Raw genomic sequence first — 25,375 nt, 5'->3', positions numbered from 1 at the left:
GTAATTAATGTGTTGTTTTTGTGTGAACACGATCTCATAATCAGCATTTCTGAAGTCTACTGCAGAGTGATAAAGCCTCAAAGGGTTTGCTTTTTTCCTGTGGATTTCATAATGTTAAATAATGTGCTGTTAGACAAAGTCTTATCTTCTAAATTTTAAACTAAGACCTTTTCCTTGTAGCCTATTGGAAATTAATTAAGCTTTTGTGGAATGGATCTTCCTGGCTGAACAAAGGAGTATGTGCTAAAACTAGCAAAGTCTTGTTTGCCTTGAAACAATGGAAAATGACAGGGATTTTTTTTTACTATTTAGCCTTGATAACTCTTGCTGTTCTGTCACAGGACTTTGTATTTGATATTTCTCCTAAATCCCCAGCTTCTGGACTCATGTATTTTCTTTATACTCAACTTTCATTTGAAAATTAATTTCTAGCCCTTCTTATTACAGACAGTTCTTAGGTAAAGAGGTAGGTCTGCTCTACAGGATAACCAGCCTGTACCAAGGAGCAAAAGCAAAACATTGTTCAAAGTTTATTTGTTTTAAATCTTATATATTTTGCAATTTTCTGTTATCTTTAGGACTGTGTTCATTGCTGTGTCTCAGTAGAGCTTGACAGCTGTGACATTTTTAATGAAAAGTCAGCCTGTGTCTATCTCAGTAGCAAGGGAAAAGAAGAACTAATTTTTTTTTTTGGGGGGGGGGGTATTTCTATATCTTTAAACAGGAGGAATTATTTTTCTCTAGTGTTAATTTCTACTTTGAGAAATCAACTAAGAAACTAACATCACTTGTAATTGGGGCCTGTCTGATTGAAGGAATATTTGTCTATAAACAAATAAGCAGTGAAGCCTCCATAGATGGTTATGGATCCTGCTGGGGATTTTTAATAACAAAGTAACATTTCAGAAAATATTTTGGTGAAAATTTGTCTTCAAAACCCTGATTTTTTTTTTAGCTTGCTAAAACTCCTCAGTGGTTTCCTGTCAGCCAATTTCCCTCTACCCCCCCACCCCGTTATTTTTGAATGTCTCAGTTACTGTGTAACTGAAAGCCTGGTTTGTTTGTACAAGGAAACCTGATTTCCCCAGGTAATTTATTCTAGGAAATGGTGATGTCTGGCACAGCTAGGGAGAGCAAGATTTTGTGTTCTGGCTCCAGCAGGTACAAAGGGCATGCGTGGCAGCCTTGTTATTGATTACCCATAAAGGGAAGCTGTGTTTCTGTGGGCACAAGAGGCTGTCAGACCATCAGGGGACATCTGAGCAATAACGAGCACCAGGTGTTTGCTCCATCATTCATTGCACTGGGAGAGAGGTAAGCAGAGATCCTGCTTAGCCAGTCTGCAGAAATATTGGGGGTTGTGCTCTTTCTCTAGGACCTGCGCTCAGAAGATGAGTTCTCATCATGGCATTTTATTCCTTTGTCTGGAAAGGATTATTGCCTAGATGAACCTCACTTAAATAACAAGAAAGACGGAAATGCAACAGCTGCTGCTGACAAATGCCTCTGAAGCCCATGCAGCTCTTCTGACAGATCTCTGCTTTGCCTTTGCTCTTATACTGTACGGTATCACTGAGCTTCAGAGTGTCTTTCACACACCTCCATATGGTGTTGTAAAGTGAAGTCCATAAAGGAACAGACTGCACAGTTCTAACGACTTCACTAAACTTAATACAAGAAATGTTTCCTTCCCATAACAATGACCTTTAAATGTTAACTGGCTAAAAAAAATAACATTGTCCTTTTTCAAAAAAAGGGGAAAATGCAACTCTTTGTGCTTGATTGTGTTACAGAATAACAATTTTGGTGCTGCGGGGCCCAATTCCTTTGCATTAGGTTTACAAGAGTTCTTGCTTCCTAATTTATGCCGGTATGAAAGAAGGCCTTTAATTTTCCTAAGAGCTACTTCTGTTGTCTGTCTTTTGAAAATCACAGTCACATTAAATTATATTTCTAGCATATTGCTCTTAAAATCTGACTGTCATTTATCCATATTTATAAACATATATACAAATTTAAAATCACTACATTCTAGCTGCCTTCTTTTATTTTCACCTTTTAAACTGACTAAGCCAGCTATGCCCTTTGGGGTCTATAAGAATGAATCATTTTTTATTATTTTTTTCTCTCTTAGACAGTAATTACAGGGTAGTATGCTGTCTCTGGTTTTTAATATTATGGTGCCATTTTAATCCAAGGCGCAACACCATTAACTTCAGCAGAGTTACTCTAGCAATGAATTTGTCCCCAGGAGGCTTTTCCAAATGTTCAGTTCTTTCCTCGTGATTACCCAGAGGAATGGAGAAGAAGAAGGCAAGACAGAGGACCCTTTGATGGGAGGAATGTAGTTCAAAGTGAAGTCTTGCTGCTGCCATTCCTGGTGCTCCATATGTTCCTCATTTGGGGTGGAGGTGGGTTAGACCCCGTGGGGCACACATGCTGGGGCTGGGGGGCAGGCAGAAGTTTTACACAGCACATCTGGTGCACAGGTTATGTCATTTCCTAGATGTAGGTACTGTACAAATTGGAAAGAAAAAAGAAGAGAAAAAGTGGGAGGAATATTCAGGCACTTTAGGTGTACTTCTGTGGAACTGCCTGAAAGTGGAGTAGCCAAACGCTCAGATATCAAACTCATCATGATCATCACGCTGTCTCAACTCCAACTCAGAAGCTTTTTAGATGTCAAGTAATTCTGCAAGTGGGGATGTGTGAATCAGTGCTACCATGGATTACCTATTGTTAAGACAGTTGCAAAATATAAAGAAGGTACTTGCAGAAGTTTCTAGCACTAGATTTTATTCCTACTCAATTTTCTTTTTCAGTTGGATATTTAATTTCAGTTTTGTCTCATTTCTTTTGTCCAAATCCAGTCTAAAACATTCAAATCCTCTGCAATATGGAAACACCAGCTTGTAAGTCAAATACAAATTAGTAGCACCCATCTGAGTTTGGAAGGGGAATTGAGAGCGTTTCCTCTTTGCTGTCAGGGAGCAGAGAGGGACAGGAGGGCAGCATGGCTGGCAGGGTAGGGGCCCATCCCACAGCCCCTGAGCAGGGCTGGCCAGGCTTGGCAGCCGAGGGAGCTCAGCAGGGCAGACAAGTTCACAGGGATGAGACAAGTCCAAGGCAAGGCAGAAATTCAGGTCAGCACCTGGGTCACTGCCCAGAGGAGCAGGCACAGCAGGGCTGGGCAGGGACCAAGGGCCCCCATGCCTGGGGCAGTGGGGGCCCAGGGCTGGTCTCACCAATTAAGGGCTGTCAGTGCATTCAGGGCCCCGACATGCACATCTGGTAGCAATTGCTGCTGTGTTTAAATCAGAAACTCAGATCCTTGCAAAGCCCAGGATCTAGCAGGGGGGAGTGGTTATGCCTTTCAGCAAAGGTGTAGCGTTTCTCCTGGGTTGGACACTTGATGCAGTGTGCCTGTTGCACTCCAATCAGTTACCTCGGATACAAAGTCAAAGATTCAACCTCTAAAGAGGATACCTGTTTTACTCCCAGTCTCCCTTCTCAGAAAGGTGACATTCTGTGGGCACTGGAGCATTGGCCTGAGGCTCCTGTGCTCACTCTGAGGCCCAGAAAAGGTCTGAAACCGGCCCATAGATGTGCCATGAAGCCCCTGCTCCTGCCTGTCCTGTCCCTGTGTAGGATTGAGCACAGGCTCAGGTTCTGCTAAAGGCACTAAAATAGAACTGCATTTTAGGGTCTTGCTTCCTCTCAAGGCTGAGGTCAGTAGAAGGTCTAAATAATGTTCCCTCTATTTACTAAACATGGCTCTTCCCAGATGGCTTCACCAAGAAGTTGTTAGCACAGGAACTGATCTCCCTTCTTTCTCTTGTAAGGAGAGTTCCTGAATGTTCTTTGCAGCTCCTCTTAAGTTTAAGGGCCATTAGAGAAAGCAAGGGGTGAACTATAGGCCAGCTTTGTACTAACTCAAATTGAGAGTGTCTTTTTAGTGTTAAGTAGCTGCTTTTAAAAGTTGCAAATCAGAATTTTCCAGACATACCAATCAGCATTGAGACCACACTGTGCTACAGTGAAATAAGGTACAAGTGAATTAGCTGAGCTGCAGAGAAGCCTGCAGGATTTTGCAAAGCTGGGCTGAGCAGTCTGCTCCCTGTTGGGAGCACTCCTCTGTGCATCCCTGCCTTGTGCCTTGCCCTCCCCAGAACCTGGAATCTCTTTGACAAGGGACTGTCTCTTCAGTTTATGTCTGTGCTGTGTGGTGCTTGGTGTTTTTCTGGGGGTCTGGGCCAACACTGCTCAGAGCAGTAACAACTCTCCCTCTTGTTACTATATTAGGACTTGAGATCATTCTTTCCAGCAAACAAGGGTTCCTAATCTTTCAGGAGATTACAAATTGGCTGCAACCTCTCTGCACCCCCTCCTGCCCTCCTGGAGCACCCCTCTGCCTCAGATGTCAAGGCACAGCATCCTTGCCTCCCTTCGTTCTGCTGTAATTCCTTCTCCCATCTTTGCCCCAGCCTTCTGCAGCAGTTTCCTCTCCTGGACCATTTCCACAGTGCTGTTTTTTCTGTGGCCCTGCTCACCCTCCCCATTTCAGGTCTCCCTTTCCCACTTTCTTGCATTGTAGCTGTTTCTTCCCTTTCCCCACTCCATCTGCAGAGCTCTGCTGTGCAGGCAATCAGCTGCTTAGCATGGCAGTGCTCAGCTGAACTTTCTGATGCTGGTGGGGAACTAGTGCAGAAGATCTTGCTGACTACTTGACAGTCTAAACTTAAAAAATATAGAGATATTATCACGGAAAATTCATGGTTCTGATGGAGCTTCTGATGGAGGCTCATTAGCTTGTGAGATTTTCTTAGCTTGCTCAAAAACAAGCTAAGAAAATCTCACATATAAATGAAAAGCACATCGTAGATTGTGGTGATATGCTGAATATGACTGTTTCTTATTATGCTATGGTTGCCCATTTTAAGAATAATACACAGTTATTTTCTTGGTCTTAAATGGTAGTGTGGGGATATCACAAACCTCTCAAGTAAAAACTTTAATTAAAAAGCAAACATTAATCTCCAAGCAGTAGCATCTGCAGCATATTGCAAGATAAGACTTCACCAACCTGAAGAACTAAGCACGATTCTAATTAAATCAGGGAAAAAAATGATGAACTAGATATAGGATTTATTTAAGGATAGCAGTTATATAAGATATCAAAGATCTCACGGTTGCTATCTGATGGGAAATGTTGCTGCCAGATCTCACAGACTATTTCCAGGGAGTGAAATCCTTGTTCCACTGGTTCCAAATACTGTGGTGATTTTGCATTCCAAGGGTGAGGACTTTGTGATGGCTCTCTGTTGGCCATGGGAGCCCCGTTGGCCCTGTTGAAAGCTGCAGATGATCCAGCAAGGAAGCAAGGTGCTTCCATGGCATGAGGAACCTCCACACTGAGTGTGCTGCTGCTCTTCCAGTGAGACATCAGTACAAAGTCCTGACTATTTATGGTTATTTAGGGTCCCAGTGCACCTTTCGAAAATTAAGTCTCTTAATCCCTGTATGCTGGCCAAAATCTATTTTAAGTGATGCCACTCAGCATTTCCTGTATTGTTCCAGATGAAGATAGTGTTGGCTGTTGCATCCTGTTTCAAACTGCATGCTGGGCTCCTCTGTTTTGGAACAGCTGATATTTTCCAGAAACACCATGCTGCACTGATGTGAAGTGATCTCTGTGTATCCCTCCTTGTGTCACAGGAATGGAATGAGGATTAATCAATTACGACCAAATCATGATCCCGGTGAAGTCAAAAGAAGTGTTTCTTTCCATGGGTATCATGGGGGCCAGGGCTTGCTTCTGTTTGCATGCTATTGCTTTGAGATGTCTGCATGGAAAAACAAAGGAAAATGCAAAGCATCACCTTGTTGAAGGTGTCTGTGTAGTGAGAATTCCTTTAGCTGGAGATGAAAATGCATTTTAACAGCTGTTTCCTCAAGAGTTTAGTTACTTGTCACAGTTATTGTGCTCGAGGAAATTCTGGTTTGTTGAGTGTGGCTTTAAGCATGTGGAGCTGGCTGGCATTTGTGGCTTTCCATGTCCTGTGCATTCAAAACATGCTTTGTTATGCTTCCAGGGCTGGCTCCTGCTCTTTCCCAGAACAGCTTATGCTGTGGAATTGTATCTCAAAAGCCTTGTTCTTAAATTCAGCTACAGCTCAGCTTTAAATATTGGAAAAACATTGAATACTGAACAACAATAGCTGCAGGTTATTCTCTATGACCGTTTATTTTGGGTAAACAAACAGGATCTAAAAAAGAGCAATTCTAGCTAGATTCCTAGGAGACTGCAAAATATTTCTTGCTTAGATGTTCTGTCACATACCACTTATGATGTCACATTTAGAACTGTAAATCCATTTACAAGTTGGACAAATGATATCACTGAAAAACCTTTTTGGAGGATCACCTAACTTCTTCCATGCAAATATAATAATAGTACATCTCTCATGCAAATATAGGAAAGAGTGGCCATGAACTATTTTGGGAAAAGAGTACTCACCAGATGGGCATAGAGAGAATATTCAGTCAGAGGAGCAGAAGAACAATAATAAATATTATTAAAGGTGAGTATGGATGAAGATTAGCCTATTCCTGCAAGAAAATGATCAAATTAAACTTAGAAAAATGTTGGTACCTACTCAGGTAGGTACCTGTGTATCATGTGCTCTTCTGCAAAGAAACAGTAAATGAAAAATAGAGGATATGTGTCATCCATACTTTGTAGTGTTGACTTCATTTTCTTCAAGTATGTAGAAAAGGTTTTGATTTGTGTATATTAATATTTCTCAGTTGGCTAAAGACTAAATTAAAACAAAACACAGTTAAAAGCTTTTCTGGAAGTTTTAAGTGTTCTGCTCCCCTTTGCTCAAGTCCTGTGGTGTTAAAGTGAATTGTTTGGTGTCATGTCCCATGGTAGTGCACAGTGACCCCTCCCCTGGCTCCAAGGCCCAAAGTGAACTGTGGATGAAAACCTTGGTTTAGCATTACCCATGGCTGCTGCTGCCTGCCATCCTTTGTCTTCTAAACCCAGGAAAGGACTCTGGATCTAGAGAGTGCTCCTCTGGGTGCTTGAGCTGCAAACTGTCTCTAAAGTGTTTGGGGTTTTTAAAAAATATTTGCATTGAATAAAGTTTTGCTCTGATTTTTCAAAGAGTATGGACTTTATACATCCCCCCAAGGACCATGACATTTCCCAAGAAAAGTGGAATCTGTGCTTACCATTAGATACAAGAACTTTATAACTTCTGTTACGTAGAATTTTGCAAGATTGAATTTAAGAGTGTTGGTAGTAGATACTTTCTGAGAAGAAAAACACTGAACTGAAAAAAAGAAAACAAAAAGCAGTTATGTTTATTTCATTGAGTGGTAGCATTTATGTATTTTGTCATCCAGGTATTGCTGCAGAACAAAGTAATATTGGGTAGAATTAGGAATGCAGAAACATTCCTTGAACTATCCAGGAAGATACCCAGCTCAACTTGCAACCCAGTTGAGCCTTTAAAATGCACTTTTTTCATCAAGGTATTCCTGGTATCTTTCTTTGTGGAAGCTGTAATCTTGTTATTCTATTGTCAAGTAGCTATATTTTTACTTTTTGAGATCTGAGTTTTTAGTGTAGTAAAACCATTGTGATTTGTGGCCCTCTGGCTTCACTTTTATTATTGATTAATTATTGTAGTTTAGCAAGGCAGACAAAAAGACTGGTATAAGTCAAGGTCTTTAACTTTTCTTTAACTTTATTTGAAAGTGATATAAATTAAGGCTGGTAGGGTTTGTTTATTTGTTTGTGGTTTGGGGGATTATTTGTTTGGTTTGGTTTTATTGTTTTTCTTTTCTAATGCATTTTGGAAGCATAAAGACATTACCCTGCTTCTTAAATGCATCTCAATTGCTTTCCATAGGACAGTCTGCAAGGTGAAAAGCTCAACACTTTTTTCAGAGAATGGTGCAAAATATAGCTTTTGTGGTGACAAACAGTTTTCTTCACAAATGAAAATTATCCCTGTTTGTGAAAAACACCCATAGCTGATATCCTGGGCCCTGCCAACTTCCAATCTCTGAGCCAGGTCTGACTTCTCTAAGTCAAGGTATTTTTTTACAACTGGAGGAGAAAAACCTTGTGCTGTGGTGCCCCTTGTGTCTTTAAGAACTCAGGTGTGTTGTTTGAGGTATCACCACTCCACCTCAAGCATCAGGTTTGTAAATAGGCTTGAAATCCTGTGTGGCTTTGCTCCCACCTGGCACTGTTGGTGCTGCTCAGTCCTTGGAGAATTCATCCCGGTAAAGAATCCCCACAGCTCAGCCCACAAGGAAATACAAAAGCCTTTGGGCACTGCTGGAAATGAATCAGACCTCTGCTGTGCCCAGGAATTGTCTTCGCTTTCCAGTCGGGCAAGCAAGGAGCTGATTGCAGGTTAAAGTCCACCAAGAGTGAGTTTAAAGAAACACAGAGAATGAGGTATTTTGCACTAGCCTGAGGTACAAATTCCCACAAGCAGCCAAGGCAGCAGTTCTGGGAAACTAAAATACTCTGAAATGTCTGGCCCCAGCCTCCCTTTCTCTATAGAGAGAGAGAGACAATGGGGACACAGTGATGAGGGACCCTTGGAGGTAGCTGGGGGATAAAGACCTGTCTGCTGGCACACACAGACCCTGGGAGAAGGGCAGGGGGGAAACAGGATGACTTGGAGAAGGACAGGCTGAAAAAAGATAAAGCCACATTTCTCACTACAGTCTCCAGGAACAGCCCACATTTCCTTCTCATTCCTTCCCCTGGCTCCTGCCATGAGCCTGGGGGAATCTTTTCCAGCTCCCTATCTCTCTCTCCTCCATGCAGCAGGACCCCCTTGCCCAGCTCAGGACCCAGAGCAAACACTGCTGCTGTCCTGGAGAGCCCAACCCAGCCAGCACAACACAGTGGGCAGATTGGGAAGGGAGTGTTGAAAATGCCACTCTGTGGTTGCTTGGAAATGAAATCCAACTTTAGTATTATTTTTGAGCTTATATTTTTGAATCCAAAATTCCATCTGACGGAAGAGATGGGTATTTAAACAGATGTCTGCAATTTCTTTAAAAAATAGAGATTGAGTTACAGATGGTAGAAAGGGCCTGAGAATTAAAAACTCCCGAGCTACAAGGAAATTTACATGTGAGCAAAATGTTTTGCTGAAATGTATGGTCATACAATTCTGCATGTTTGAAAATTAAGCTTTTTTCACCAAAAATGTGCATATCTTTTCCCTTCCCTATTATCTGCTTCTCTGCTGCAGCCTTGGCTGTCACCATCACTGTGACAGCCAAGTCGCAATATGAGGGTCCTGTTGCTAACAGACAAGACATACAATTCTTTCCTTCTCCCTTCTCTTGTATAATTTGGCCTGCCAGGACCAACAATTTTGATCTGAATTAGTTTAAAAGAAAACTAATCTACTCCGTTTGCATAATTGGTGCTTGATTGCTCTAACTCCCATTTTATAAAATGCAAATAAAAGGAATTTTATGATATAAGCCTGGAAGGAAACCAGAGTCAAAATCTGTATTTGCAAATGAAATGGAACCTTTTTTCCTTCTCTGAGGATTTTAAAAGAAAGCCCCCAAAATAAACTTTGAGTGAAAAAGCTGATAACTTCTAAAGAGCCATATGAAATACAAAGCCCTGCATATTGGAAGGGAAAAACTGAATGTATTTGGTACAATTTTGAGGAGCAAGTCAGGATCTATCTCATCTGTGAGTCCTGTACATGCCTTTGAGCAGCTTTTTGAAGATCTTCACTCATGCATGTGTGCTCAAAAAAGCAGTATTTTTGTGCATACACAAGCACAATACAAGCTGTGAGGACACTCACATGTAGCACTCATCATCTGCAGAGTCCCAATCTGTCCCCTGCCAAACCAGTTCAAACCAGCATGATTCCAGAGCACAGCAGCAAGACCCACTACCTACAGAAAAAAGCTGTCAGATGACCAAATTTATTTCCTTTACAGTGGAATGGACACAATCAAAGTGTCTACATCAATGAAAACATTTAGAAGAAGAATTGGGATTATCTGTCAGTTTTACCTAGTAAGTACAAAGGAAAAGATCTGATAAGGGAACAAGGTTTGCTCCTAGTGTGGCACCACCTCTACAAATGTTCAATGTGCACTCCTGGATGTGTCCCAAGCTGGATTTCTAGCAGACCAAGGCACAAGGGAGCCTAGAGGATCTGTCCTATTGTATATTAATGCTGACAGATGCTCTCTGACTCTGCCAGTGGTCAGCATTTTAAACTCTAGCAGCCTCTTACAGTTTTGTAGCCTTCAACACCTTGCTGGGTACCCACATCCAGGCTGGAGTCCTGTGGTGACTGCAGGGCATTGTTCTGGTTTTGCTGGCTTTCTTCATGTGTCCAGGTCTTCTCTCTCTAAGATTTTATTTGAAATTATTTTTTGTTGGCTGCATTTGTCTTTATTGAGAAGGCAGCATATACCACAGTGTGAAAATGACAGCTCTTTGCATTTACATAAACATCTGCTTGGATTTGGAACTTGCATATTTCACAGGATAACTCTTAGAAAAATGAAGTAGAAACTGGACATGAATCTTCTATGACTCCAGTTAGACAGGTGCTTCCTGGCACTAAGTAAATATAAGAATAAACTGCACAGAATATAATAAGAGAACATGCAACCCATTTTAAAGGAGATAGAAATTTAAAAGCAATTTGTCAATCTCCCTTTTATTTTTTTGCTTTTAAAGACACAGAAAGTAATCCTATTATTTTGGCTTATTTCTGAAGGAGACTGGAGAGGGAAACTTTTTTTCTTAGAAATCAGACGTCTTGCTGGAGGACTTGAAGGTCTCATGTTTATTGTGAGCTCTGACATTTTAATTGAAAGGACAACAGCATTTATTATTTTAAGTAAATAGATCTTTTGTCCTAATTATTTTTTAGATATCAGATTAAGTAGGTTTTAAAAGCAAATACTGCAAATCAGAGTGTTTTCAACAAAATTGTTTAAAATCCTTTCTTTTCTCAGTTGCTCACCTTTAACATTTTATATCCATATTATAATTACATTAGTTCTCCATTTGTCAGGAGATTTAAAAAAAACTAACTCTCTGTTTCAAATGTAAAAATCAAGAATTCCCCCAAGCTTATTTTGGTTAAACTCCTGGATAACATTTAAAGATAAAGAATGGCTGGTTTTTTGTCAAAGGGAGGAAATGGCACAGTCCTGCTGGATTAAAAAAATAGAGATTTGATCAGTCTACTTGGAAAAAAGAGAAAATCACAGTACTGAATATTTTATTTAATACTATCTGCCATGGGAAATAGAAAGAAAAGTACCTTAAAGTATAATAATTTAAAAAGACCGAACAGCAGGTTTATTCTGCAATAAAATTACATCTAAAATAAAATAGAGTGGTAGAAGACAACAATGGTGAAAACCAAACAAAAGGAGAGAACAGAAACACAGAGAGAGGAAGAGCCCAGTGAGCTCTGTGCTCTTCAGAATGCTGGGTACATAGTCCTGATTGTTAGATCAGCCTTCTGAAAAGGATATTCACCCTGTATCTAGGAATCAAAAAAATGTATCTTTAGGAGGCCTGTGGGAATAGGAGAAATTTCTCATCTAAAGAAGTTAGACCCATTTACAGAATGTGGATATTTTTATTCCTCAGCTTGAATCCTACCAAGGGATCCTTTGCCTTCAGTATTTTGAGTGTTCCTAAGCGTGCCCCGGCAATAAGGGCACACTTGTGAATACTAAATGAGGACTGAATTACCCTCCCTTACACATCCTGTGCCTGAGCCAGCTCGGAAATGAAAGATCATGTCACATACGAAGATTGAGAACTGATTAATTGTGATAGAATATTTATAGTTCTCATTTCCAGAGAACTGAAAATACCTTAAACAACTGCAATACCAAATTACACAAAAATAATGTAAATCAATGGGGGTGGTACACAAACTAGGACACAGTGCTGGTTGAGAGGTTCAAGATGGAACTGTCTGTAGAAAAATTGCTTAATTCAATAGTGGTATTGTCAAATGGTTTGCATGAGATCTGGGCCTTACTCAAATCCGTGGAACTGTCACCATTGACTTGAAGTGGGGACAGGGCTTCATCCTCTTTTTGGCAGAGAAAGGAGGAACACAACAGTGTGCCACACTTCAGAAGGAGGAGTATCTCATCCATTTGGAAGAATAGTGGGAATTTCAGATTAAGGGACTGCACTTACCCCAAATACTCCCAAATAAGAGCAGAAAACTGGGTTAACTTGCTGTCTGCCAGGGAAAATGTCTCAGGGTACTGGAGAAATGGAACTAAAATCCTCTGTGTCCTAGAAGACAGCTTTGAAAAGAGCATGAATGAAGTAGGAAGATCTTATGAACAAAAGTAATATACAAAATTTAGTACCATGTGAATTTCACAGGCAATTATGCTTCCATAAACTTAAGCTTTTTTTTTTATAAATGGGGATGAAGGCACAGTCTTGAATGCAAGATTGAAAAAGATTAAGAAATTAGAAAATGCTAAGGCAACTGCAATTCCAGTTTCCAATTCTCCTCTTATCATGACACACAGTGAGTGCATTACCCCATTTTGATCCAATTCCATTAGATACTTGTGTCATGCAGCACTGGTTCATAAAACACAGCTTTTTGGATACTCACCAAAATGAGCTAATTAGAGAGGACTAAGACAACTTCTCTCTGATGAATGGAGAATGTAATTTAACAAAATGAGGTAAATGGTGTAAAAACAGTGTTATAAAATGCTCAGATCCATGGTGAGAGTTTTTTCCACAAGATTTCTAGGCTGCTGGTTTTACTCTCAGCAAATGTTACCCCTCATTGTCTCCCCTAGAAGAGAGGAATGGCCACATCAAAGCAATATCCAAGGCTGCAGGTCACCATGAACATGAAAGGTTTACTTTTGCCATGGCTATCTCAGAGGAAATGGAAGCTCACTTTCAGCTGGCAGAACAGGATATATGAATGTTTACATCAGTGATAGGTAAGGACTTAAGTCTCCTTCAACACCCACAGTAACCCTCTGCTCATGGTAAAGAGAGCAGGAACATTGGAGAGGTGTCAAAATGTCTGTGTCATTCACCCTGCTCCTTTACCCCTAGTGACATGGACTTTGGGTGTATGGGACTGAAATTCCATTTTGGTGTTCCAGACATCAGCTACCACTGTCCGTAGCTGGGAGGTGTTTTGTTGCTGGCTAAGTTTTTCTTTCAGGATTCCCATGATGTCCCAAGGTAATACTAGGGACACCCCCAGTTATTAGACATGAAGTAAAAGCAAACAAACATAAAACCTTTCCCACAACTTCTAAACTTCCTTGGAAAGAAAGGATAAATCAATGTGAGATTAAAAAAAAAAAAAAAAAGAGAGAGATGAAAATAATCACTCTTGATGACAGAGTATTAATTATAACTTTGTGTGGGTGAACTTAAAAGCCTGTCTTATGTGTGAATTGTATTTTCTCTATGAAAGAGTAAGTGTGTCTGTGTACGCAGTCCTGCGAACACCCGATTGAGCAGGTCCATGGCTGTGCTATGGATTTGTGTCCTGTGACTGCCGGTCAGATGCCAGTGTCACCCTCGTGCTTGGGTAGCCATTACACGGCTCTTCCACACTAGTCTAATTTTTCCTTCCCTGGTTAGGAATCGTCCCTCTTTATTTTCACGAAACCTACATAATTTTGGGACGCTATGTGGCACAGACTTGCAGCGAGGCTGACAAGAGCCAGAGGAGATTCAGCCCTCCCGACGGGATTCACATTTCTGGGCAGAGCAGGCGGGTGCTGGCTGGGTGCGACCCCTGACCGGCGCTGCGGGGCTGCGCCTGCCGGGGCCAGCGGTCAAACGGGGCTGACCCGGCCCCGCGGCTCGCAGGCTCCGCGCTCACAGCCCGGGGAACGCGGATTCGGAACGCGGGGAGGGCGTGTCAGAGGGAGAGAGTGGCCCGCTCGTGTTTCACCGGGCATCCCTCGGCGTGGCATCGCCTCCAGTGGGAAGCGCATCCCCGCGACCTGCGCTCGGAGCGCGCCGTGCCCGCGCCGCGGAGCCGGGGCTGGCGGGGGGGATCCCGGTGCGGGACAGCCGGTCCCGGACAGCCGGTCTCCGGGGTGGGCTCACTCCTCTCGCCGCTGAGGCTCTCCAGCGGCGGGCGGGGCCGCGTGGGGACACCCCACAACTTCACCCGAAGTTTTCTTGCCGCCTCGTCCCCGTTCGGCGGGTCACCGGCCCCCGGCGAGGGCACCGTGAGGACGAGATCCCTTACCCCAGATCGGCCCGGCGCTGCGCACCGGGGCACATCCCGCCCACCGCCGGCGGCCGGGCCCGGGGCGGGGAGCGGAGGGGCCCGGGGCGCGCCCACCGCCCCGCCCCGCCCGCCGCCCCCGCGCTGCCGCCTGGCAGGGCGGCGGGTGCCGCGGGAGCTGCTCGGTGCCGCCGCCGCCCGGGAGGGAGGTTATGTAAGGGGGGAGGGAGGCGGCGGGAGGAGGAGCAGGACGGCTCTCGCCGCCGTGCAGCCGCCGTGCAGCCGCAGCCAGCCGGGGCCGGGGCGGCCGCATGTGCGAAGTGGGGACGCGGCCGCCGCTGGCCGCCGAGCGCGGGGAGCCGCCCGGGGGTGCCGCCGCCGCCGAGAGGTGCCGAGACATGGGGTGAGTCCGCCGGGCCCGGCCCCCCGTGGGCACCGCGTCCCGAGCCCGCGTGGGCGCCGCCTCCAGCTCCGGCCCCGCCGCAGGTGCGGAGCGGGGAGAGCGCGGCCGCCCGTGAGCGCTGCCCTGAACGGCAGCGTTTTATAACGTAATTAATCATTTTATAACGTAATTAATCATTGCCGCCGCTCGGGAGCCGCCGGCGGAGCGTGCATGCAGCGGAGGCAGAGCACCGGCGGCGAAATCCCCGCTGGAAGGAGCGGGGAGGAGCTCGGGATGTGGCGGAGCGGGGTCGGGGGTCCGGTCCCTGCCCGGTCAGCTGCGGGATGTGCCGCGAGTTCATTGTCAGATGTTTCACGCGCTGCTTCTGCGAGAGCTCTGGCTGCTGGAGGCACCCGGTAAACTTGCCTGAATTGTGCCAGATGGTCCCTAATTTGTGTAAATATTTTTCCCTTTAAACATTTTTTTTAACGTGACAGAAGTCTCTGACCACGTGTGGTGGCCTCTTAGAGGATCAGCTTGGTCTTTCCAAAAATTAGTCCTGCTAATTTTTGCTATCCTCTAACTTATATGAGGTGACAAAAGCCAAATGCTGGCATTAGGGCAATTTGTGAACTAAATATCAGAGAACGGAGGTTAAAGTTGTGCCTTTGGCTTGGACTGTATATAGGTTTGAGATCCTCTCGACCAGAATGTCTTGGGGGATTCCAAACCCACACGTTTAATTTACTTTGTTTTTATCCTATTATGTTCTCTTACACCTTTCCTTGCCTCTCCTCACCCCCATGTGGCAAGGAATCGTTCTCCAGTTTCTGAGCTTCCTCTGCTGCTTTCAGATGTCCAAATTCCTGCTATGGATTTGTTAATTGTTGTCAAAGTGATATAATTCGAGGCTATATGGATAAATAATGAATTATAATGACATGCACGTGTCCAAATTTGATACCCAGGAGTACTGAACTGAAGTACAGGGGCAGAGGGAGAAATAGGATCTAAGTGAGTATCTCCCACGTTTCTCTTCAGGATTACAGGGACTCCTCTGCTTTTTAATTATGCAAAGTTTCGCTGGAAAATAAAAGAGAAACTGTCCTTGGGGTTGGAGAAAGAAGTATTGAAACCTGTTTGGAGCAGCACTGCCCCGCAGAGTCCAGGATGATCAGAAACATCCATCCACGGAAACTTGTCTCTGTCAGTCTACCTGGGTGTCTCTGAAGGCAAATGTTTCAGTTGCTGTCATTTTTAACTGTTTCCATACTGGTAGATGAGTTCAGCTGTGACTTGGAGACATGAGTGGAAGGTCACAGTGCTCCTCCACCCTTTCTGTCAGCCAGGTGGAGTTCTGGGCTCGGTATGGTCCTGCTCTGCCTCCGGAGCTGCTCAAGCTGCAAAGGACTTTGGCTGCAAAGGCTTCTGAGAGCTCTGGTTGTGCTCCTGTCTGTGCTGCTGCATGCAGTGTCAGATCATGCAGGCTTGTACAGGGAGCAGGCACGTTCACTAGCCTGGTTCAATGCCCTGATTTAATGTGTTCCTCAGTCACTTCAGTCTTACACTGGTGCACGTGAGATCAAGCTTCCAGTGTCATTCATTCCCCAGCTTTCAGCGTGGGTTGTACCTTCTCTTGCACTCTGTACAGAGTTCAGACAAGGTGTTTGGTGAATATGCATTTTCCCAGTGTCTCACATAATTATCTTGCCATTCACCTTTCTGATCCAGTGAACTTGGAGGTACATTTGTGATAGCATTACTGCAGCTGTGATAGCTTTACTTAGCACACATGACACAGGAGCAGCCTCCCAGTTTTCTTCCGGTTCCATCTGTGCTGCAGATCCTTCACCTCTGCATGCTCCAGCTTGTCCTTCTGTGGACTGGGCACCTCTGTACTCACGTGTCTTTGTGAAGCAGGTTGTGGTCAGAACACGGAGCTCAGTCATTACTTGGATGAATGTATTTTGGCCCAGGCATTTGAGTGGGATTTGCTTCCTGGGCACATTTTGGTGTCACATATGGGGCATGTACTCATAGAAATTGTGACAATGACTTGATTCTTAGCTCTTAAAATATTTTTTCTTTTACTTTCCTTTCTTTCTTTTTCCTGGGGGTGACCATTGCTAGTGATTCATTTAAATGCTGCCTATGGATTTGGCAGTGACTGATCGTGCTATGAAACCTGATACAGCTACTTGAGCTTAGCAAAGCAAAGCTATTTAAATTGCTTATTAGCTGTGAGCTGAGCTATTTAAACTGTTGGTTTAGTTCAACTCACTAGGCAGCAAGGTAGTGTCACATTTTGCAATTTACATGTTTTTTAAAAAACCTAATGCCCGCCATACAAGGGACATGAAAACAACGTTGTCAAAAAGTCACAGGAAAAAAAAAATCTGCTTGAGTGTCCAAAAAACTCAATGTGAAAGTTGCTGCTGACTGAAAACCACTGTATTTTGGTCAAGCCACTGTTAAGAATCTCACTGGACAAATGTCTACTTTAAAGGGAATGGATCTTTTCCCAAATAACTTCTTTCTTCTACCCAGCATATCTGATCGCTGCTGTTACCTAAATCCTCTCAGAGTTTAAACTTCAGCTATTTGAAAACCACAATGTAACACATTTCCAGCTGTAGAAATCTGTGTCTGAAAATACCTCCCGCTTTGTCTCTTGCCCTTGCAAGCCAAGGGCTGACACAATCAAGGAAGTGTCTCTGATGTTAGTGGGCTGTACCTACTCATCTAATAGCTGTGGTCTGGCTCAGTGTGACCTCAGTTTAAGTAGAAGTTAAATGTACAGTTATAAGGACGCTTGAGGTTTTGGTATTAGCTAGTTTAAAAAGGTGTTGGATAGCTTTTTCATCTGTGCCTAAATTCCTTTATTATTTTAAATTCTTTGCTATCTTTGTATTTCCTTATCTATCCATTACAAATAATTTCTGTTATGAGGTGTGTGACAAGTATCCAGTTTGGATTAGACCTGTAAATCTCTTCGCTGCTGAAGCTGATATTTATATTACCTGTTGGATTAAAACTCAACTGATTTAAATGCCCTCTAGCATTAAAACTGTGTTTTAGTTCTGTTTTATAAATCATATCAGAATGACAGCCTGGCCTCTGAGTGTTAGAAATTATTGCAGAAAGCTGTACAACTGTAGAAGTGTGTGCTATACAGGTTACTGGTGAACTAGCTCACAACACACCTTTTTTTTTGGCTGACATGAGATGTCTTCTCTTTGCTGCTTCCTCTGGGGCTAGTGGGGTAATTTAGTCCCCTGCAGCTGGGATCCATCCATAACTCTCCAGGTGAGCTTTAAGCCAAGCCCCAGGAAGTTTGGAAAAGGCAAGTTCCCAAGCCTGGATCAGGCAATGGAGTAACCTCATCTTAGGGAGATTGGTCTCTTGAACAAAACTCTGTTCCTCCTGTGATATATTCATGGAAAGGTGCATGGGGCTGTATTACTGAGGGTGGCCATACGTGATGTTTTTGTTATGCACTGACATCTAAGAGATCAGGGAAGGCTGCCTTGTTTTCTTCCCTTCTGCTGCCAGCAGTACTAATGTCCATTGGTCAACACGTGGCTTTATTTGGGAGTAAAAGGCAAAACCTGATGTGAGGGTGAGGAATGAAGGAGATAAACAAAGGAGAAGATGTGCTGGAGCTCGTGTTACAGGAAGGCAGTAATTTTGGAGGGTGTTCACTTTCTGGTACCAGCAGTACTTTAGAAACCATGGTGATAAGCTGTGCCTGAGAAGCTCGGTGGCAGGGAATGGTGTTGTTGCAGAGGAAATTCACCTTGGCTTTTGTCCAGCTCCCGCTGAAATCCATGGGAGTCTCTCACCAGCTCCCTGCAAAGTTTGGCCAGGCCATCTGTCTGCCAGGGAAGGGGAGACCCTGGGACCCTGGGAGGGGCAGGCAGAGAATGGCACCTGGCTGTCCCTGCAGTCTGGGGTCCCTCAAAGCAGGGCTGGGGCAAGAGTGTGCCTGAATACAGCTGAGTTGGTGCTGTGAGCTCAGGGACTCCTTTTTTGTGATTTTAAGGTCAGCAGCTTCAGTTTGGTCCCCAGCATTGCTCAGGGGGCAGATTATATCCAGCTGGTGGTGGTTTTGGTGTCCAGGGAAAGGGCCTGAGATCTGATAGGTGCTGAGGCTGCTCATCTCATGTTTTTGAAGCTGCTGGCTGGGGGTGCTTGATTCTTCACAGCCTTGGTTCCTGACATAGCTATTTCCATTGTGTAGGGTAGATATAAATGGATGTTACTCTGACTTGGAGAATTGTGTGTCTGTGTACAAATACAGGTGTCTGTACAAGAATCTGTGGAAAAGTCAGGTCCAGAGAACTTTGTGTTCTGGAGCAGTGTTTGGGGGTTCACTGAAATGATGGGGAAGCTCCATTGACTCAATAGCGTGTAGTCCCTTGCTTATGCTAAACTCATTTATGTAAGGTTAGAGGGGCAGGGAGCTTGGTGGGGTGGGTGGAAGAGAGAAGAAAGGACCAAACAGCTGGGGCCTCATAATGATTTGTGTGTGCTTCAGGTTTTGGTGTGGCTGTATTCAGGTGAGTGAACAAACCTGTAACAGTGTTTTGTCCAAGTGACTTCACCTCTCACAACTACGTGAGGAGTTCCCAGCATTGCAGACGCAGGCACAGAACTGAATTTATAAGGTCTGCTACAGAAAAGTTCACTAAATTATGAGAGGAGAAATCTGCCAGTGCCACAACTAGTTTGAGAGTTCTGCTGCAAATTTCTCAGACGTTTGCTCGTGTAGAAAGAGTGGACAGAAAGAAAACTTGATGCCAGGAGTCATCATAGTTACATTGCTTTCAGCGGCTAACCTAATTAATTACCACTGTTAATTTAATTATCACTTGAGAAAAATCTTATAAATAAAATATTCTCCACGAAGCTGGGATGTCCCTTAAGCCCTTCTTTCTATTTGAAAAGAGAATGGTGAGCAGGTCTCCTGATAACAAAGGCATAATTTAAATTCTTTTTAAATGAAAACATTCTTTTTAAATGTTAAAAAGAATTATTTGATGTTCAGTTCCTTTAAACTGAAACTTTTTTAACTGATCCAGGATGTGATCAAGTGTCTCAAACCGTTCAAGCATATTCCCAGCATGAACCAGGCAGGGGACAGTGAGTTTGCTGAGAACCCAAGAGCAAGGGCATCAGCCTGGTTTTGCATCTAGATTTTCTGCAGTGCTGTGTATTCATTTTATTCATTCATTTGGCTCTGTTATTGCAGTGCCTAAGATAAATAGCCTCACCCATGAACGTACACTCAGGGACTTAGGCGTAAGCATTTTGAATCAGCTGTTGGTTTTCCTGTTGACTCTGTGATAGGGTGTGTGCAGAGTGGGAAATCCTCATTCCTCAAGGTTGCTCCATGGTCAAATCTCTGTCTGCTTTCACCTTGAATGCTCTCCATTGCTTTCTGCATTCTGTGCACTGCAAAGGCAGCGTGTGACTTGTTTATCCTGTGATTTGGTCATGGCTCTTTAGGATGTAAATGTGCTCAGAGGAACATATTTCAACTATCTTTCTCTGATAATTCAGCTGTACACTGTAAATAGCTGATGATCCCGTTCTTAAACCTCAGAATGTGACCAGGGCATTGCCTTCAAACAAAGACAGGAGGTGTTCAAGCTTGAGCATTAAAGAAGCCCTTTTAATGGCAAGAGCAATTAGGCTGGGAATAGACAATTAGTACCTGGGAAGGTTGCTGCCACAGCCACGCAGCACCCAGCACAGGTTAGGCATGGTGTGAGCAGGCCTTGTGTAATACACACTCATGCAAAATGTACAAGATGAGATTGGATGATGCAGTTGATCTTTGATTGTATTTTTGGTGACACATCCTGGCTGCTCTCTGCCTGTTTGTGAGAGAGATGTGCTGCTGCTGCCGGCTCGGGTGCTCGGTGCTGAGCTCATGTGTGACACGAGGAGCTGCTGCTTACTCCTCACTGACGTAGCAGCTATTGCAGGCTCTTGGACCCTCTGCATCACTTGCAATTGCTTCCTAATGGTAATTTTGCCACTGGGGTCAGGATTAAAATGAAGATAATATTTTTAAAGAATTGATGCTCGAGGCGTTTCAGGATTTGTTTGAAAAGAAGGGATGGTGCTGGCTGACATCAGCAAGCGGGACAGCCTGCCTAATGACTCACAGGGGAGCAGGAGCCTCTGCTGTGTAGGTGTTTGGGATTTGTGGGCTTCACGTATGAGGGCTTGCAAGAGCTCTAGCTGCAAAACAACAGGGGCTTTATCATGGAGCAAGAGTGTGCAGGTTTGAGACAGAGGAATGAGGAAAAAGAGGGTGATGGAGGTGTGAGCAGCATGAGCGCTGCTTGCTGTGCAGACCTGTTCCCTTCAGAGGCACCACGTCCTCCTTTCCTGCCTCCTCCATGCACTGATCTGATTTGATTTGTTTGACGTGGCTTATCAAAATGCAAGATTGTAAGAATTCCTGAAGGGACAAACTGTTTCCTTTCCATCTGGAAGTTTCATTGCAGCCTACAGGATTTAGAAACTCAAGCCCTTCTGCGAGTCAGAAAGAAAATTTCTGTAGAAGTTGCACTTTTCTGCCTATGCATCAAGAGGCCTGGGAGAGCCCTCCAGAGCTGCCAGTGTTGTTCCCCATTAGCATTTTCATTATAATAATAATAATCCTGCAACTGCATTCTTATCAGGTGATGTTTAGTACCTCAGTGCAGCAAGACAGCAAAGACCTCTGTGGAATACATTTAAAAATGCGTAGCCAGCTTGTAAAATATTTTTTTCCTAAAGCTGCTTCTGCTTGTGCTGAGGCTCCTTCCTTGTGGAGCTGTGAAATGGTGCTGTATGAGTGCTTACTGAATAAATACTTGTTGTTTGCTTAATGCTTTGCAGGAGATTCTCCTCAGATATGGAACCACTGTATTTCTTGGGGGAAAAAAATTACAAAATTTTAATCTTGCTTGGCTCTGAAGGGAAATCTTAATTTTATATGTGGAGATGTGAGCATTTTATTTTTAGTGTGCGATTACTTATTGTTTCATCCCTGGAAGAAGGACAGTGTAGCCAGAGCTGGGGAGTACTTAAAGCTTTCCTTTTGAAAGGCAGTACTTCAAGGTGCAGTCTCCCATCATATTAATTGTGTTGCAATGACTGACTCAAGTTCTCTGCTGCTGGTGAGTTGCTCTGTAATCTGGAACAGCAACACTTTGTTGCTGCCTTTGTTTCACTCCCTGGCTTTATCAGCTTTTGTACTGCAGCTTCCCACTATGAATCTGTGGCACACATCTAAAATGTCTCTCTGCAGTTGTTTGTGGGAACATACCATGTTTTGTGATATTGAAAATGTTTAATAAGAGCATTTGATAAAAGGGGAGAAGTTCTTTGAGATGAGAAGTGCAGAATGTCCCAGCACTCAGGGCTGCTTGGAGGATGCGTGGGACATGTGGGGAGAGTCTGACACCTTTTTATCAGTTATTTCACAGATGGTGGTGTCTAAAGATGAGCTCTGTTCTGGTGGGTAGTTCAGACACTGGTGCAAAGATGGCAGCAGCATAGTTGTCCCTGTGACACCCAACCACCCCAAGTCCTACAAATCACATAGATGAGTTCGTATGAATTACAGGTTTAAAACTTGTTCCATGCCTCCAAGTGGCAGATTGGGCTTGCAGAGTTGATGACAACTGCCCTTGGAGGATCCTCCCTTTTGGGATGGAGCAGTTTCTGGCATGCAGGATGATGTGATGCCAATCCTGAAGGTGATGTCGTCAGTCCCCATTAGTTTAACTTTCCCCCAGAGCTGTCAGTTTGGATTATTCTTCCACTATGAAGCATGCCCTGATGTGGAAGTTGGATTTCTTAACTTGAGAGCCACAAGGTGGTCAGTTTAATCTCCTTCCACCTTTATACAAAGGAGGAGGTCTAGCCACTTCACCCACTCCCTTGAACACTAGTATGGTATATCTGCAGTTCCCTTTTTTCCTTTTGTTTTCCTCTCCTATTATTACTTGTGCTGAGTCTGTGTCTTGTGTGGTCTGTACATAGCATGCACCTAAGCCCTTCCCTTCCCTTCTTACACCCTCATGTGGTCCAAACCCCTGATAAAAAAACCCCAAAGGTGAAATACTCCTCCCTAACTTGCCAGGAGGGTTCTGCCCAGACAGGACAGAAAGTGCCCCGTGCTCAGGGGCACAGTGTACAGCAAGGACACAGCTCCTGCCCTTGGGTGTACAAGCAGGAGATAAAAGTATCTTTGTACTCAGTTCATGTTAAGTTCAGTGATTGTCATAATAATCTCCTCTCCTCCAGCCGTGATAGGGACTAATTTATTCTTTTATGAAATAATGAAGGAGAACTCTCTCTTTTCGTGATTATTTTATATTTGACAGCTGTTTGTCACTTGCATAATCCATTACAGGAGATAGATAACTTTCTGTTGCCTGTTGTTTATAGAGGTGTTCCTCATAAACTTGTATTTAAAGTGTCTTCTAAAAATGCTCATTCATAAAACCCCATCTAATTTGGTTTATGGTCCTTTTAAAACAGAACAGAAATTGGCTTGACTGAGAACAGGGATCTGTCACTTCACTACACCCACCCAAATTCAAGGGGTTGGAGTTGAAAGCTTGAGTCTGTAATCTCAGTTACAATGAAACACAATAGCTGTGAAGCAAGGACCAGATCCCACGCTCCAGCGAGGGAATTGTTGGTTTAGGAGTTATTTGGAATAGATGGGAAGCTGCTCATCTCTCAGGCAGATCCAGAAGTGTGTCTGTGTCCATGTTTCCCTGGGGAACTTTTCTTTCCCCTCTGTGCCTCTTTCACCTTCCCATGTGCTTTGGAGCAGGAAAATGGGTATTTGTGCACAATGAGAAATTCCCCTTTGTCTTTTGAGAGCTCCAAAGGACAAATAATGTCTTTAAAGTTTCCATGTGCTCCTCCAAGACTTTCCCCAGGCAGAAGGTTCTGAACATGTGTTTTCTGAGACCTTCAAAATTGCATATTATGGGAGATGCATCAGCTTTCAAGGACGTGGTGGTGTGCAGCCTGGTTCTCCTGGCAATCTCTCTCGCCCTGCTTTTCCTCCCCAGACTTTTCTGCAGAGCCTGTGGTTTTGCAGAGAGCTGCAGGGACAGCTTCCTTCATCAGCTGGGCCTAAGCCTGGGCTAAACACCTCTCCTGTGGTTGTGGTTACCTGCTTTTCCCTCCACAGGGGAGGTCTGTCCTGAATTTCTGAGCCACTGAGTAATAATCCTGCATACACATTGGTCAGATCTTTGCAAGAACTTTTCTCCATTGAGTTAGAAATTAGCATTTCAGATTCTATGGGGGAGAAGTTGCCAAAGTTTTTTATATTTTAAGCTTAGAGTTTGGAAAGGAATCAAAATATCTAATCCACTTTGCATTCCCTGCTTGGTCTTTCCTCCCTGCCTTATGAATTGGCATCCTTGTCCTTTGGAGGGAGAGCAATATTGTGCAACTCTATACAGCTTCTCTTGTGAAATACCAAAGTAATATTGCAGTGATCTCCAGCACCCTTCCCAACAACTGTTGAATTAGCATGAGTGACATGAGGTTGTACTGGAAAGAGTTTATGCTCATCAGCTGCTTTGCAGGATGACCTCTGAATTATTGGCCAGAAGATAAAACAGACTCACAACTGCTGGGAGCGATTTGGGACAGTTCAGTGCTGTCTGTTGTTCCACTTAAGAACAGCTGATTGCTCTGAGTTAGACAGGTGGTCCAGACTTTGCACCTTGGAGTTAAGTTACTTTTCTTCTTTCTCTTCTTTTTCCATCTCCTTTTTGGCACTTCTCCTTCCCCTGTAGTGACGTTGGAACTGCTGCCTGGGGGGACAGCCTGGCCAGAGCCCAGGGTGGCAGCAGCTCCAGACCCGGGTCAGTGTTGGCAGGGAGGCACATGGAAAAACACAGGGCTAATCTGCATTGTCTAGGGGGAAATGGGCAGCTGATACATTCTTTTGCTGCCTTCAGGGGTAGTGAAGCTTCCTTAAAAAAACCTGTGTTTTGTGAGACCTGGAAAAGAGGCCTTAAAAATGAAGTCGGTTTAATACTTTGGGTGCTAAAGTGTGAATGTGTGAAAAGCATAGTAAGAATTTCTCACCAGTTGGCACCTTGTCCTCAGTGGGTGACCAAGTGCTTGATCCATTCTGCATACCAACACCAGGCATTAATTTTAGATCACAGGGACTATGAAGAGTGCAGTTTCCAGCTCTTGACTTGCTGTATTTTACTTATGGCAAATAGGGAAAACTGATACGTGAACTTTTTTACCCCCAGCAAGGGAGGTGGCTGTTTCCACTAGCAAGGACTTTCCTGTCATGAAAGTGCATGCAAAACAAATTACTGCAGAACACAAAATATTCTTTTCCATCCTATTTAAAAACAAACAAATGTTGAGAATTTTGTTCTGGAAGCAAAGCAAAAAATCATTTAACTTGTGTGATATGGGTTTATCATTCCAGTATAAACATCTGTGGAGAATTTGAGCTGATTTTGCTCACATTCATTTGGTATGAATAAGGAGTAAGTGATCCTCTTAGAGCAGAAGAGGATCAGGTCTCCTGTGTGTATTCTCCCATTGTTCTGAAGGGTGGATCCATAACTCATAAAAGGGATGTGTCCCAGCCTGGTGTGCTCCATGGGCAGCTGGGGAACACTGAGCCACTGAGGCAGCACTGCAGAACTTTGTT

At 43.8% G+C, this 25,375-nt stretch overlaps 1 protein-coding gene across 5 annotated transcripts in view; it reads left to right on the top strand.

Moving 5' to 3' along the window:
- Positions 1 to 14,527: 14,527 nt before the first annotated feature.
- The window catches only part of HOMER2 (homer scaffold protein 2), a 53,353-nt gene continuing 42,505 nt past the window's right edge, over positions 14,528 to 25,375 (top strand). For 4 of the 5 annotated variants that reach the window (XM_059858454.1, XM_059858452.1, XM_059858453.1 and 1 more), the window contains exon 1: positions 14,881 to 15,080. In XM_059858454.1, the coding sequence (XP_059714437.1) occupies positions 14,896 to 15,080 (185 nt within the window). In that variant the 5' untranslated portion in view covers positions 14,881 to 14,895. Of the gene's footprint in view, positions 14,686 to 14,880; positions 15,081 to 25,375 lie in introns of those variants that run through there. The other variant, XM_059858455.1, reaches the window with a different exon arrangement.

The sequence above is a fragment of the Haemorhous mexicanus genome, chromosome 13 (genome assembly GCF_027477595.1).
Source record: "Haemorhous mexicanus isolate bHaeMex1 chromosome 13, bHaeMex1.pri, whole genome shotgun sequence".
NCBI classification, from domain to species: domain Eukaryota; kingdom Metazoa; phylum Chordata; class Aves; order Passeriformes; family Fringillidae; genus Haemorhous; species Haemorhous mexicanus.
Note: the sequence above shows the minus strand (reverse complement) of the source record. Positions and strands in the feature narration are given on the sequence as shown.